We start from the raw sequence: 16,332 nt of genomic DNA, 5'->3' as shown, positions 1-16,332 counted from the left end.
CCGTGAAGTATTACTTTCAGCCTACACATCTAACTTAACCTACTTTTTCATTTGTCTGACTAATTTGTTTGTCACTCAGATCAGCTTGATTAATAGCCACGTGTCCGTCATTACCGGTTTTTCAAGAGCAACCATATGTTCAAGACATGGGATATTAAGTGGTCACGTGGATGTAATGGCCGCGTCACCAACCGTTAGTCAACGGCCGCCATCTTGTTTCTCAGGCATATACCGGAAGTCCGGATGTTGGAAAGTCGTAAAAGCGTGAAGAATCAATCAAATGGTGATTGAATCATGCTCGATCTGACATTGTGTTCAAGTAGAGGCTCCATATCTATCAGATTACAACGCAGTCTATACCAGGGACCCTTAATTGGATTCGCTTGGTCAGTACTTCCGATGGTATCTAACGACAATACGCTTGGCGTCGTCAAGCAAACTATTTTATCCACCGGCCAATGGCTATATTTCATGACGTAATACACAACTATGGCCCTTCCTGCTGTCGGAGATAAAGTGTAGATGTTCGTGTTCTACTGTCATTTATTTTGTGGTTATAATTGGTCATCTCCGATGTATTCTAAGAACGTATTTCTCATTCTATTGCCGTCCATATTGCTTTCTGAAATATAACCTCCATCTCATTACCGCTTATAGCGTGCCCAATGTCTTTAGTGGCATGAAAGTAAGACTCTTCATTTTCTACGTCAGTGTTATGAAACATCAAATCATGAAAGTCGTCGATTTCAATAAATGTCAATGTCAACCGGTTTTGCCTTATAATAGATTTGTGTAAACACAGCTACAACGAACGGCAAATAGAAACAACATCGGTACCCTTTGATCATAACAGGCATGTCAGTTCTATAAGAAACCACTATGGGTTCATTTGCACATGCAATCAATGGACGTATTTACCAATTTACCAATTTACCTCTAAATGGTTTCCTATCGGATTATGCTATATATGGACACATAACAAATTGCAAACATTTGCCAGCGCCACATACAGGCGATGTAAAGAATACTAAACAACTGTAGCTTATCTCCCCTGTTCGATTATTACTTCTTCAAACGTTATTTCCGACTGAATGGGCGTCTGATGAGAATTCTTAAGAGCTTGCAAATACGTTTTGCGTGTAATTGTTTAGCGATTCTGTTAAAATAAGAATGAGCCAGTACATCTTCGATTATCCAGTCTAATATATCTCCAGTCTATGATGATCATATACCCTCCACCTCTTTGACCCATTCGTTACAACAGCTTCGATTTAAACTGGATACGAAAGGTACGACACTTGTAAATATGCAAATACTTTCCTGGGTGCCGTTGTACTAAGCAACCTCAGTGCTACGACAGTCGTAAGTCTGTATTACGTTACGGTCACCTTAGCGCTAAGATCACTTGGTACAACGGCACCCTGAGCGACAGAAATTCTTTGCTGACTTCCGAATGCTACGACAGTGAATGGATCCGGGTTTTAATCATAATAAAATAAACATAAAGTAAGCTGATTAATGGAAGATGATAAATATCCTGTTTCAGAATCATAAAACATTTTATTTTCTGCTATCTGAGTTTTGTTGACGCTCTAAACATTGATGAGTGATTACAAAAGTCGAAACTGTCGTGTGATATTCCTCTTTTTACACCCACGGAAATCTTTTTCGGTGGAAAATCTTGACTGGTTCATCTCAGGCGTTGAAGTGTCATGTTCAGTTTCCTATAATCTTGTAATGGTATTGGAAAACATTACTGTAAGCAATCAAAAGGACGATGTCATTGTTTGAGAAAGACTGACTGACTGACTGAGTTTGGTTTTACGCCGCTTGTAGCAATATTCCAGCAACATCACGGCGGGGGACACCAGAAATGGGCTTCACACATTGTACCCATGTGGGGATTCGAACCCGGGTCCTCGGCGTGACGAGCGAACGCTTTAACCACTAGACTACCCGACCGCCCGTTTGAGAAAGAGGTGAGGTGAGGTTAAATTGTGTTTAACGTCGTGCTTGAGAATATTTCGCTTATATGACGACGAGCATGCGTGTGTATGTGTATGTGCGGCTGCTTGTACTAGCCCAGACTTAAGCTGGTTTTATAGTGCTACCCCACTGAGATACCATGCCGCAGTGAAGCATGAATATCCCACTCAGACACATTATACTGACTCCGAGCCAACCAGTCCTTGTTGTACCCATTAATGCCGAGCGCGAGGCAGGGACCAACAAGTACCATATTTTAACGTGTTTTGGTATGACGCGGCCGGGGATCGAACCCACAACCTTCCACTCTCTTTGAGAAAGAACACGATGGGTGTAATTGATATTGGAGGGGGTATTTTAAGTTGCATGACTTGTTGTCGAGGCCATTTCCCTTTAATGAAATATGATGAAACTAAATGACACTCTGAATATCACCAAGGACGTAATAGATTGAGTTTAGTTCAGAATTAATGCATTTTCATGTTTAAAATATTCGCGTTTTATCAATGGTTTTAAAAAGAAATGGTAAGTCTATAAAATAAACTGATATTTCTGTAATGAACTATCACCATCAAATGGGATAGGATCAATATGTTGTATGTGATGTATACTTTTAGCATCAGTGTTTCTGTAAATATAACTTTATGCAAGACAATTGTGCTTATCGTTAACAAGGAATAATTTACATTTGAACTTCGTGCTGTTTTATTGATAGTAAAGAAGACACACAAGACGTTTACTGTTTATCACACAAATGCTATTAGTCGATGATTGAAAAGCTGTCCTTCGACGTCGACGATCTGTTTCGAACATCAGTCTGACAAACATGGTTGGATGAATCTGGAAAATCAACCAATCAAAAATCAATAATTCTTTAACAACCCGTATCGCTTAAAAGGTGGTAATCAATGGGTATTTGTTTTCAATGCACCACATTCTTGTAAAAGTGCGGTTTCGTTTTCAATACGTCCTTATGGTAAAGGTGTGTCTTGAGGTCACGCCATTGTCACTCCGAGGACCCTTGACACTGGTTTGTATATCCAGAGAGGAGATGGAATCTCTTGACAACCCTGTTCAAGCCGGCACAACGGGACCAGGAGGATCGAGTCAGTGCTTGCCTTTCTACACAAATTGCTTCTCTGAGTAGCTTCATCTTTGACAGTGATTATCAATTTGTGTTAGGATGACCGTACCAGGCTATGTTTATTTTTGAACAAGACATGTTCAGTAGTGCCTGGTTTGACATTGACGAAGGTGAAGATGATGTGTAGCAAGTCATAATGGGTTTTTAAACGAGGCGCAATCTCAATACCGTATAAACAAAACCAAATAGGAGTGTTGTATAAGGCCGTTAATGGAGTAAATGTGAGGCATTTTAGTTTTAAGAGGAATAATAATGATAAAATGGCAGTTATATATTAGACACGGGTAAGATGAACTCGGAAATTGCAGTTATGAAAAATGTCGTTGTATGATATGTCGCATTCGTAAAAGATAACCATCGAGCGATACCCAAAGGCTGGATGACCTAAACTAACACGTGACCTGCACACCAAGAGTTAATACTTACGGTTGTAAACCCCATGTGTATGTGGTATAGTATTTGAGACAACAGAGGGAATGCCGTCGTACTGAAAAACAGAAAGTCTGTTTGCTGGGTGAGCCTAGTAATTATAGCGGTGACTAGTTACGCAAAAATTGTAGGTTCTTATTCCCCAAATGGTTACAGTGTGTGAAGTCCATTTCTGGTATCCGCCGCCGTCATATTGCTAGAATATTGCAAAAAGAGTCGTAAAACTATACCCACGTCCATTTGCATAATTAGAAGCAGTTCCATAGACGTTATGGTATAACCTCATTCCCCTGCACTATGAAGTCAAAATATATTTAATTTCTTCAAGACATGAACCCTGAGTTATGTGCGAGATTAACTTGATATAAATAGTATTCAGTGCCCACGAAAGCCGTATATATATATATCACTTTCTGTTGCTTATTATCTGTGTTCTAAAAGCACACTGTCTGATATACACTTTGGATTGTGTCGTGGGTTCAGATTGCAATATACAATCACGCCGTAGACAGATAGAAATCAAGTGTTTAACTAACCCTTCACAAACCCTATGAATAGTATTTGCAGAAGCTAAATTTAAACTCGTTTCCTATGCAGGGTAACGTTTCTATTACCTCCTGCTATGACTTAATCAGTCCTCTCGCCATCCATCATGTTTCTGTGTGTATTCATGCATAATTAATACGCTCCACAGACAGATTATGAATACTTTGGTCATCTGCAGCCTCCCTTGGGTGCAATGATATTAATGAGCGGTCACCTCGTCCTCTGGACAGTGTCCTCTGAAGGGTCCACACATGCTTGATGAGGACCAGGCATACCGGTTGTAGTCGGCTCCGATGAAAATAAGAATAGGGGTAATACGTCGCCCCTGGGTACTCCAGTTGCACTCTTTAATTACTGCTTTCTGGAAAGAGGGGTTATGAAAAGGGCACTTTCTGCAAGCTATTATATGGTATTTTGTGGTGTGACTTTCGGTCGACCTTCTGAGTAATCAGAATTCCATGAAATTATGCGGCTAATTATTTTACCAGAAATGTTTACCTTCAGGCATTGTGGGATATTTTTGAATGGGTTCACGGTCAGCATGGATCTGTGACCCTACGTTAAAGGCACCAGTCAAAATACCACCATAGCTCTGGAGATTGGCGTAATTCAAAAGTCTGATGACGTGTGTTAAAATAAGTCTCGTTTTTTTGTAAAGACATTGGACAGACAATTGTTAGACATTATTCCCATGATCAGAAAGAGTGGAAACATATTGTTACCTTTGAATTGTAAAGTTCTGTAATTCGCCATGAGAAACGGACTTCATCTATAGCACAGTTTGTGGTACTTGAACCTATCGGTGTTGAGTGAATGAGTTCGTTTGGACCCCTTTTCCAGCACTATGTCAACTGCAAGGCAACTTGTCCGGAAAAGTTTTATGAATGTCATAGTAGCATGGGGTGATCAGTTGTCTAAAGACCACAATTCTCTGTTCATACTTGTGTCCTCTGGGTATAACAGAACCCTATTATCCTGATTTTGAATCCCAGATTCGCCCTGAAGATGTCTCTTGCCTTGTTAGCACTATGTATGTTTCACAAAGAGATGAAGGTCTAAGACCACCATAACCTTTGGCTTGCCCCGAAAATCATTTTAGGTGTGTCCGCTCGGTGCTCGTGGGTTTCACAAAATATCAGGACGGTGGGGTAGTGTTCGCTTGTCACGCCGAAGCAGACACGGGTTCGATTCCCCACATAGGTACAATGTTTAAAGCCCATTTCTGGTGTCCCCGACGTAATATTGCTGGAATATTGCTAAAAGTAAAACCACTCACTCACTCACATATCTGCATCACCTCGGGTTTTCCACCCATCATGGCCAGACACATATTGATATAACTACAATGCTCTTCCAAGTGAAGTTACGCTAAATTCACCAAACCCACCCAGTCTCTCAATGGTACAAGTTGTACGCGTTTACGGTTTAAAATAGACCAACATGTATTTATGCAAAATGTGGCGAAAACAACCCTTACAAATATATTCCAATTTTGGGAATAAATTCCAGGAATATGACTGATAAGTATTTCATCACGGTTGCCTGATATATACCCTTATTGGTGTTTCTGCTACTACGAGCTTAGACCACCCTTTAAAAAGAAAAAAAATCAAATTTCTTCGGTAATGAAAATAACAACACTAACCTTCTTGAACGTACCGATCAATGATGAAATGTGCACTAATCATGATGAAATGTACAATGACCATGATGAAATGTGCACTAATCATGATGAAAAGTACAATGATCATGATGAAATGTACAATGACCATGATGAAATGTGCACTAATCATGATGAAAAGTACAATGATCATGATGAAATGTGCACTAATCATGATGAAATGTACAATGACCATGATAAAAATGTACAATGGTCATGATGAAAAGTACAATGATCATGATGAAATGTGCACTAATCATGATGAAAAGTACAATGATCATGATGAAAAGTACAATGATCATGATGAAATGTACAATGACCATGATGAAATGTGCACTAATCATGATGAAATGTACAATGACCATGATAAAAAATGTACAATGGTCATGATGAAAAGTACAATGATCATGATGAAATGTGCACTAATCATGATGAAAAGTACAATGATCATGATGAAAAGTACAATGATCATGATGAAATGTACAATGACCATGATGAAATGTACAATGATCATGATGAAAAGTACAATGATCATGATGAAATGTGCACTTATCATGACTGACTGACTGAGTTTAGTTTTACGCCGCTTTTAGCAATATTCCAGCAATATCACGGCGGGGGACACCAGAAATGGGCTTAACACATTGTGCCCATGTGGGGAATCGAACCCGGGCCTTCAGCGTGACGAGCCAACGCTTTAACCACTAGGCTACCCCACCGCCCCGCACTAATCATGATGAAATGTACAATGACCATGATGAAATGTACAATAATCATGATGAAATGTACAATGACCATGATGGAATGTACAATGATCATGATGAAAAGTACAATGATCATGATGAAATGTGCACTAATCATGATGAAATGTACAATAATCAGGAAGTAATCCGAGCTCTCCATCACTGCCAGCTGGAGTGTTCTCATTTTGTTACGTATCACGTAAGGATTCAATATGTTCCTTTAACACTCATAACTCATTCTAACTATCTTGCAATGGAAATATATGTGTCTTAACATGACATGGAATCCTCTCACCTTCAAGCTTGTGTCATATATTTCATTTTTAATTCAATCTCTGTCAGGTTCTCTGGTGTCCAGGGGCAACAGTTAGTTCCAGAAGGAATCGATCACTCAGATTTTCTAATTTGCCTGTTAATAGAGACATCGATCTTTTCAATAAGATTCTCAAAGGTTTACAAACATTGCCAGTCTTCTGACAGTCTAATAAATCAAGGATATCTCATTTTGCATTGATAAATATCTATGAGGCATGAAATCAACTTTCCTTAAAGGCGGTGTGAAATATGATAAGTTTGAAGTACATGTTAAAACCACTATTGAAATTCAATACTGGATATTACATATTAAATTTGATATTTTTTATCTAATAATATTTTTGGTATCTTCTTCAAGGATATTCCCTTCAAATGGTGAAACATGTTCCTCAGAAAGTGTAGCGTGTATTTGAGATACCTAATAAACCTGAAAAATACAGTGGTTGCTTTTTTCTTCCCCAAATGTTGTTTTTACATCTATTAAAATGGATATGATAAACTGGGTTTTTTCACATGACGGAGAACGCTTTGGGCGAAAGATCACGTGATATTTCTATCACTTTTTTATAATTTAACAGGTTGGATTTTTTCTGAGTAATGAGACCACAAGATAACAGGTGTTATATGACCGATCCGGATCGATCCATCACCCAAGAGAAGCAATTGCCATGATAATTTTATGCAAATATTTGTGTTCCATTTTCATCATTCCAAGCTTCCGGCTCCCTTAATCCTCAAGGGTTAATTTAGTGCCGCGTTTCCAATATCACCGTATGCATCGTGCCTCAGTAGTGAGTGAGTGAGTTTAGTTTTACGCCGCTTTTAGCAATTTTCCAGCAACATCAAGGCAGGGGACACCGTAAATAGGCTTCACGCACTGCACCCATGTTGGGAATCGAACCCGGGTCTTCGGCGTGACGAGCTAGCGCTTTAACCACGACGCTACCTCGGCGTCCCCCGACTCCATGAATCGCCTCTTTCGACAAATTGGGGTTGCTGAAGACAAAAGATATTTTCATGGTTTCCAAGTGGAAAATATTATCAGAGCCTCACCATTTGGGCTAAATATTTAATCTTAAATATGGAGAAGCAATTACGTGTTGTCTTTTATGATGATTCCAGGTGACTGGATACCATGGCAACGAGAATGGTGCTGGTGGTAGTTCTGCCAATCTATCTGATAAACGTTTTAATCTAATGAACAATTTACATGGCGTGTTCGTTTGATGTGGTACCATCCGTAATCAGAAAAATATATATGGGATATTACAACTCGGTGATATGACCGACTGGTATATTACTCATTGCTGTGTATGCATGGGTGAATTGGTAGCCAGGTGGAACGTGTGTTTTCTCTTCACGCTGAGAACAGGGTTCGAGTTCAATTAACAAAGTCGAAAGCATTAACCTCCTGATGGACAGAAGATACGCAACCACCAGCCCTGACACGCTCCCTCATAAAAAGACGTGTATGTAAATGGCTTTACAATAATTTACACCGACTTGGTATGAGTCACAGGTTCATTCTCCAGGCATATCTCTACTACCAGGAAACCATTGTCTGTATTCACGCCTGGTGCCCTGAGCGTAATTAAACCATTGAGCGGCTCCTGTTGTGTTGAAGGTAGCATTGACCGATTGGTTGCAACGCAAGCGTCATTTGCACAGTAATTGTACAGCTGCACAGAGAATGTACAGGCAAGCAATTCGCGTGTTAACTAAGCCAAATTAAGAGACGTGATGCTTCTGGAGATAGCTTTCTAATCAGGGCCTTCTCACTCGGATGAAGGTGTGGGGAGATGAACAAGCAAGCCATCAGCCTTGTCTCTTTAACATCTCTTTTTGCTCTTGGCTTCAGATGAACTGTTGATATGGGAAAACTTTCACCATCAATTCTGTTCTTCTATTGAAAAATGTTTGTTTGTGGCCATTATAGCTCTTTTCATTATCAAGTTCTTCTTAGCTCAAACAAAGACGTTATACATTTGCGTACGTCATTGGTTTAGGTAACCTTACGTATTTCCGTCTCGTCTCTAGATAGACTAAACGTTTCCTTAATACTCGAGGGTTCGTTTACAGAATCAATAATTATTGTTTTACCTCATTTAGAACTTTAATTTTCGTGGTCTATTTGTTAATGAAACAACAGATCTGCTATTCCAGACAGTTGTTCACACAGAAATGACAGCGGTAACGTATTCTGTCCAGGTATATTTTTTCAGGAGAGTACAAGTCTAACGCTGTGTGAAGGCTTGTTAAAACAGCTGAACGGCCTTTAGATGTAAATGTCATTTGTGTATACACATTTAGTGAAGTATATTATCTGTATATACCGCTGACAAGAACACATTATTTCTGGCTGTATATAACATGATGAATTCATATTCACCTTATACTGAAGATAATTATACGTCTGAAAACAACGAGGGGCACTAATTATTCCAATTATCATATGTCAAACATGAGTCATGCTGTTGAATATGTCGCACTTAATACCTAGAACGAAATAGCCTGACCCTTGAAACACTGTGAAACAGTGTGAAACAGTGTGAAACAGTGTGAGATGTTTTTATTTTGCAGCTGTCACAAATAACGAGGCAATCGTGTGTAAGGTCTTCATGCTTTTAAATTATCACTGATTACGATATGAACATGTTTATTTGTCTTTTCCAGTAAATTATGACAGTAAAAGATTCGGTAAGTACACTGCTAAGCTGGTGTCTGTTTTGCCAAAGCTGCTGTTCTTGTTCTCTCGGTTCTACATTGCCAAAATCTGTTTGTTTACATCTCATTGTTTCCTGTTATTTGACAACGGGACTTTGTCTTTATATTTCTTTCCTGTTTCAATTCATCTTCCTTATCGCTATCCATATGCTTTATATTTCACACTTCCTCTTCCTTCCTTACACGTCACTTCCGCTCATGCGCTGTATGATGGTGGTGGGGTCACATTTCAAGGACGACTGTATGAACTCTCTTATACACAATCACCTTTCATTGGTTTGTGGTATTTGTAACGTTGTATGCAAAACATTCTCATGATATCACCTGCATCTTACAATGGAATCTACTTTTAGCACAGATTTCTCCTTAATATGCAAAGGTTTTTGTTTTTATTGAACTTGCAAACATTCATACCGTTATTGCCCGATTGCTATATACATACGAGTATCTATATAGGTAACAATCTTTAACAACATGTACACGTTTTATTCCTTCTGTGAAACAACCCGCATTTTCCCCAATTGCCCTGTAAGCCAGATTGTGTTGCCATTTGTCATTGAGCACTGCATTCATGTCACTTCCTGTTGGTGTACAGTCCAGTATGTGAGTCTCATTCGGCGCGTTGTCAGTGTTCTGTGTGTTGTGTGGCAAGTCGGTGTTTTTGTTGTCCTATTGTGTAAAGAGTGCTGCACAAAGATCAATTTGTAAAATGCTGTGATTGTGATATCTAAGGTACTCTTTAAATATAATTGTACTCTCACACACTCCATAGCTTTATCTAACCCAACATCATTATCTGATGTGTAAACAATTCTTTTTATACAACATTTGGTATTATACCTTCTAATATTTTTAGTCGAACCACATATTATTATGATATGATTTCAGCCAATATTGTCGATGTGTGACATAAGGCAGAATCTACTTTCCTTGATGTTCTATTTTAGTTATAGGCAAAATCATAATAATATTAGACAGCGATATTATATTTTCTGTAATCAACATTTCAAAACAAATACCTTTCAATCCAACATGTAATTTTGAATAATGGTGAAGTATCAATTTTGTTCATCCAATCGATTACATAAGATCTATTATTAGAATAGACATTTCCACGTGATTTGAAGACCCACAGTGGCTTTGTAAATCGACACAGGATTCATTTAATTATAGGAACATCGCATTCGGCTGTCGTGCCAGAAATTCTATTTTCACAGACGGACAATATGTATCTACCAGCGTGAATATGGTTCTCTTGGGTTAAGCTCCATTAATGAAATAGATCGATGTGACACGAGATATTGATTGCAATAAGCAATTTACCACGACAGTGATGAGTAAATCTGATCATTGACAACGCCAAGGAGTGTTCATTACACCAACTTCGTTTTATTACTCATATTTAGCGTGTAATTAATCAATAATGCCATTCAGGAGTACATCCACTATGCGAAGTAATATTTGTACAAGGGGACTTTGGGTAATTCAAACTTGAATCAGAATAGAGTAAATATTTATGTTTCGCCACTCCAAGAAATGAATTCCTGTTTTGCAAATAAAGGATTTATGGTACAGTGTTTTCGCTTCAGTCTTGAGAAAGCATCAAGTTGTTCTTCGTGGAAATGTTTGTGTTTTTAAACAGCGTGAATATTAAATAGTTCAGCTCTGAAATATATTTATCTTGTGAGCTCTTTCTGATTCTGTTAAAAACCTTTGCTATTGATTAATACGTAATAAATGTATTGCTTGTTATTGCTACATGTAGTTTAGTTTGATATCCCACTCAGCTTATGATTCGACTTATCCCATCTTGGAAGTAATTAGTGAAGTATTAAATATTTTGATAAAAGTTTGATTTACTGAAAGGTCGATACATTAAAATAAAGTCGCGATGTCACTGCATAGCCGTGATAGATAAACCGTGTCCTCGCTCTCATAAACGTTCTTGTAATGTGTTTGTATAAATGTCAAATTAACCATAACGAAGATGTTTATGAGTAGAAAATTATATAAAGAGAAAGGTATGATTATAAATTAATCAAATGCCAGAGAATAGGTATCGATTATCTGCTAAAATAGGTTTAATTTCATTGGGCCTTAAAGGCAAAAGTAGAAATGACAGTTCTATGAATTTATCTAAAACTGACACCAGCTGTTCACGAAAAGTGAAAGCATGTCACATCCCCTCGGTGTATGTTCATGTATTCCTTGATCCCCATTACAATCACGAATTACATTCCACATTCTACCAGTATTAATCCCTGTTCAAAATCTGTAAATGATTCTGATCAAACGGACTAAAAAATAATAGAATCTGGTACTGGTCTCCTCTCTCACATATATCTCTGCACGTGTTGATCTGAAACTTTATCAGTGTAAAAACGGCCAGCTCATCAATCACTGTACCATCCTGGGCCTCCTTTCACAAAGCACTGAGGTGATCGTGTGTCACTAAGGTAACCTATGTTAAAGAATAGGAGTTAAGGTTAACCTTAGTAAAGGTTGCTTCGTGAAAGGAGCCCTGGTCTGTCCAATCGCGTGATAATCTCCGAACTTCCCTGTTTAAATTTAAAAGCTGTTTTTCTTTTTTATATACAGACACAAATGTCAAAGTGTAATTTCTTTCTGTCATAGACATCAAACCGTCACATCGGTTCCATTTACAATCAATGTCATAAAAAGAAATAACCCAGGATAAAATATCAAACAGACTTAGATGACTCGACGTCCTCATAACGTTGTGTTTTTTCCGACGTTATCTTTAAAAACAATGTACAATGTAATACTATGTAGACATATAACACACGTAGTCGTATATCATTATACGTCATGGAAATTACCCATTTCTGGTGTTCCCCGCCGTCATTTTGCTGGAATATTGCTAAAAGCGGCGTAAAACTAAACTCACTCAATCACTCTGGTAACTAAGCTCCTACTGTATGTATAGATATGTGTTGATGTATTCCCTTGTTTACCAGTCACATCAAGCCAATCCTTCCCTATGCACAGACAGTTCCTTGTATGTGATAGATGATAAAATGTTCGTTGAAGCAATGTTCCTGTATGAATATCTTCTGTTTTACATCCACATAGCGACCACAGCGCTAAAGGTGATAGTAGCTTCCATACTTCAACATAGGCTCATAATAAGTAGTTGTAGCGTTAAGATCGTTTTCTTGGAACCGGTCCCTGATTTGTAAACTACCGGGCAAAAGAAGTATACAGCAAGGTCTGATAGTGACAAAGAAACCAGAAATTATTATGTGGTTGATGGTTTTTTATCTTTAGTTTGCATCGTTACATTATTATTCAATATCAGTAAATGAAAATTTCATATTTTGGTCCAGTCCAAAGAATACTTTATTTTGCCCGTCAGTGTATGTATACCTCTATCATAAACAGAAACCTGGTCCTAATATAGAGCGGGCTATAAATAACGATGTTAGTGATACAGTGATAACACCAGGTGTTCAGGTGGTCAAACATGCGCTTTAAGTACCATCCTTTGTTACTGCAATAACGTATGGTGTTAAAGCTCCTCGACTTAAATTGGTTACTCGTGAACAACTGAAAAGACTTTGGTTTGAGGTATTGGATTCTGCAGCATTAGCTCTGTCTTTCGATTCGAATCAAGTACGTTTAACATGCATTGAAATACATTCGTTACTTGACATTTAGTACAATCGCAGACACTTGGCGTAAAATATAGTCTCGTGTTGAAATGGATCGGACTGATTACAATGGTATCTCAAGGAGGTCTTCTAACACATGAATGCCTTTGAGTGACGTTTCATTCCATGCAGAAAATCTCAACAGGTTTTGCTCTCATGCCGGGTCTTATCGCATGGAGACGCAGTTAAAGTATGGAATACGAAACTAAGGAAGCTGCTGAGTCACCGCGACCATTTTGAATCGCAGTAACAGCAGTTGCATCTTCTGATTGGTCAAAATGATATTCATAATCCTTACCTCATAGGGTCATTTAGTTTTATAGCTCATTAGACGGTCCTAGGGCTGGGTCACAACGAATAAACATCAATCTCCTTGTTATTACATCCTGCGTTCAAAGCTATTTACATTTTTACCGGGCTGTGGTACCACAAATGTCATCAGTCACGCTGATTAGACTTTCAGGCCGTTTTTTAATCTTTTTGTCGACCAACATTGGATTATATGTTTCTGTTTTTTCTTCCCCATGGTGTTCGACAGAGGTGATAGCGTGACGTTTTTTCGTGATATATAATATACAACAATATAATTTGTGAAAATTCTCCCATGTTTGTCAGCATGGGAATAGTAAATACGAATGAGGCGTCATTATTACATGTTCCCTAAGCGTGTACCGAACAAGCATAATTTGATTTCCCCATTAATCCATGCAGTGCATTTAAGCAGCTTACCCAGTCAAAGGCACTGACTTGGAAGGCCAAACATTCTTGGCATCTCAGGCTAATGTACATTTCTCGTTGAAAACGATAATGATAAAATTTGATATCCATTTACAATTTGAAAAAGCCGAAAAGGTCCTATAAAATTACAATGAAATTAGTTCAAAGTGTCTGTTACATCGTTTCCTTTTTGTGTTGAAGGACAAACCGTTAACATAAAACAAAGGTTGCGTCTTGCGTGAACAATTGAAAAGAATAACTCGGAAAAGTTGCGTTCGAAGTTCTTATTACATATGTTTTTATTCATATCTCACATATGAAGACATGCAAATATATAATAGATGTTATTCAACACTTTACTGTTATTTTTAAAGGGATTTCACGGTCTTTGTGTACAGATAACTAAGATTATAACTAACTCTAAAGTACCACTAATTTTAGGTCGTTACAACCACAGTTCGTTTAATGCATTATGACCAAAATATACAGCAAGTGTCGGGGGAGACATAGTTCGTTATATCCGTCAGTTCGTTATAAGCATGTTCGGTGTAAACTGTAGATTACTTTCAAACTGGAGCGTATTTTCAAAAAGTGGGTAACAAATAGTAACTTTTCGATGGATGAAGGTTCACTGGTATTAGACGTTACAGCTGCACTATTTATGAAATATGTACTCCTTTATATGCCCCGGCTCGCCGTGACGACCTGTGATAATGCTGTTGCGGTGTAAAGCAATAATTATTCATATCCTAATCGGGCACGGGTGGCCCAGCCGCAGTTCGATGTGCCGAGTTGCATCCCTTAGGTGTACAGGATATTGTTTGGTTTGGATTCCTGATTCCTGATGACGTTTCTTGCTATGTTATCTGCATCCTAGACTAACAACTAGTCTCTGAAATGAACATATTTTACTGAAAAAGTTCATAGTAAAATTTTTTTAAAATATACTGAATAGGAGCCCTGAGACTTTCTTCATTTTCAGAAGCTGAGGAAATCTAGACTTGCCACATTTTCTAGACTTGCGTGGGCTTTCTTGGATATATTTGCTTCAGGGTCTGTAAGACAGACTAACTGCATCCCTGCGCGCGTTAGGGTTCGCAAAAGAAAAAAATATATATATATCAACTGAATGAGTATGGTTTTACGCCGCTTTTAGAAATACTCCATCAATATCACGGCAGGTACAACAGAAATAGACTTCACACATTGTACCCATCTGGGGAATCGAACCCGGCCTTCTGCCAGACCAGCGAACACTTTGTCACTTAATATCAGACTGGCGCGCCGGGAAATGAAAACAAGGTCTATTGAAATTACATGTAATCCACATAGCAAACTCTATCCCCTCAACTCAAAACCCATGAAGATCCATGTTAGAATTGGTCTTCAGCAACCCATGCTTGTCGTAAGAAGCGACTAACGGGATCGGGTGGTCAGGCTCGTTGACTTGGTTGACACATGTCATCGGTTCCCAATTGCGCAGAACGATGCTCATGCTGTTGATCACTGGATTGTCTGGTCCAGACTCGATTATGTACAGACAGCATTCATGTAGCTGTAATATTGCTGAGTGCGGCGTAAAACTAAACTCACTCACTCACATTTTGGAGTAGTCTATTTGCATTTACAGTAACAAAACCAGTTAATCCTGCGGCTCCGTCCAAAGTGAACCCTTTTGATAAACGAGTCATTTCAACATATTATCTGGCCTTGGTTCTAAATCAATGTTCTAAACATCAACCATCGGGAAGCCTGGTTTCCGGGTTTCTGGGTTTCCTGGTTTCTTGACTGGTGGGGATCGAGTGTACTATTAGCAAATACCATTAGTAGCATTGGGGGTTTCTTTTCAGGAACCGCCATTAGTGATTTCTGCCAGAACAATTCCATAGACCAACTTGCCCACACATTGAACCAAAGACATAAAATCCCGTATGAGGGTTTACCGATAATGAGACGATTTGTAGTGTTAATTTGTAAATCTCTTCACGCGGGGTAGTCATCAACGCAACTTATTTAGGGAGCAACATCCATCTGTAGAGGCGGGTGTCAATGTACAGGAACCGTTTCATGTTATTCTGCTACGGTTGCAACCAAAGTTTCCAATGGCAAAGTGGCTACCGTGATGTCCCTGGCGTCGGGGAAGCAATTTCTTCGCCACTGATGCTGTCTTCACTACCCTAATCAATATGTGTCGACAGGCTTGACAAATATTATCGGTTTTCTCAAACTTCCATCGTTAGACTTTCGTAAAAAAGCCTTCTGATCGATCTTTTTAATACAGTAAATGGGCATTTTCAGACAGATTTATTTCATTGATCAATTCTGAAAGGAGAATTTGATGTCACAAGAAGGAATATGCACATAAGTGCCTTGCCCTTCAAGGGCAGATTTCCTTAA

General features: G+C 38.6%; 1 protein-coding gene across 1 annotated transcript in view; it reads left to right on the top strand.

Moving 5' to 3' along the window:
* Positions 1-16,332, top strand: part of LOC124260087 (receptor-type tyrosine-protein phosphatase T-like) — a 205,708-nt gene that overhangs the window by 37,825 nt on the left and 151,551 nt on the right. The window contains 1 exon segment of the mRNA XM_046694336.1: positions 9,497-9,520. Within this exon segment, the coding sequence (XP_046550292.1) occupies positions 9,497-9,520 (24 nt within the window).

This window comes from Haliotis rubra, unplaced genomic scaffold (assembly GCF_003918875.1).
Source record: "Haliotis rubra isolate DU_JTF1 unplaced genomic scaffold, ASM391887v1 Scf75, whole genome shotgun sequence".
In the NCBI taxonomy this organism is placed as follows: Eukaryota; Metazoa; Mollusca; class Gastropoda; order Lepetellida; family Haliotidae; genus Haliotis; species Haliotis rubra.
Note: the sequence above shows the minus strand (reverse complement) of the source record. Positions and strands in the feature narration are given on the sequence as shown.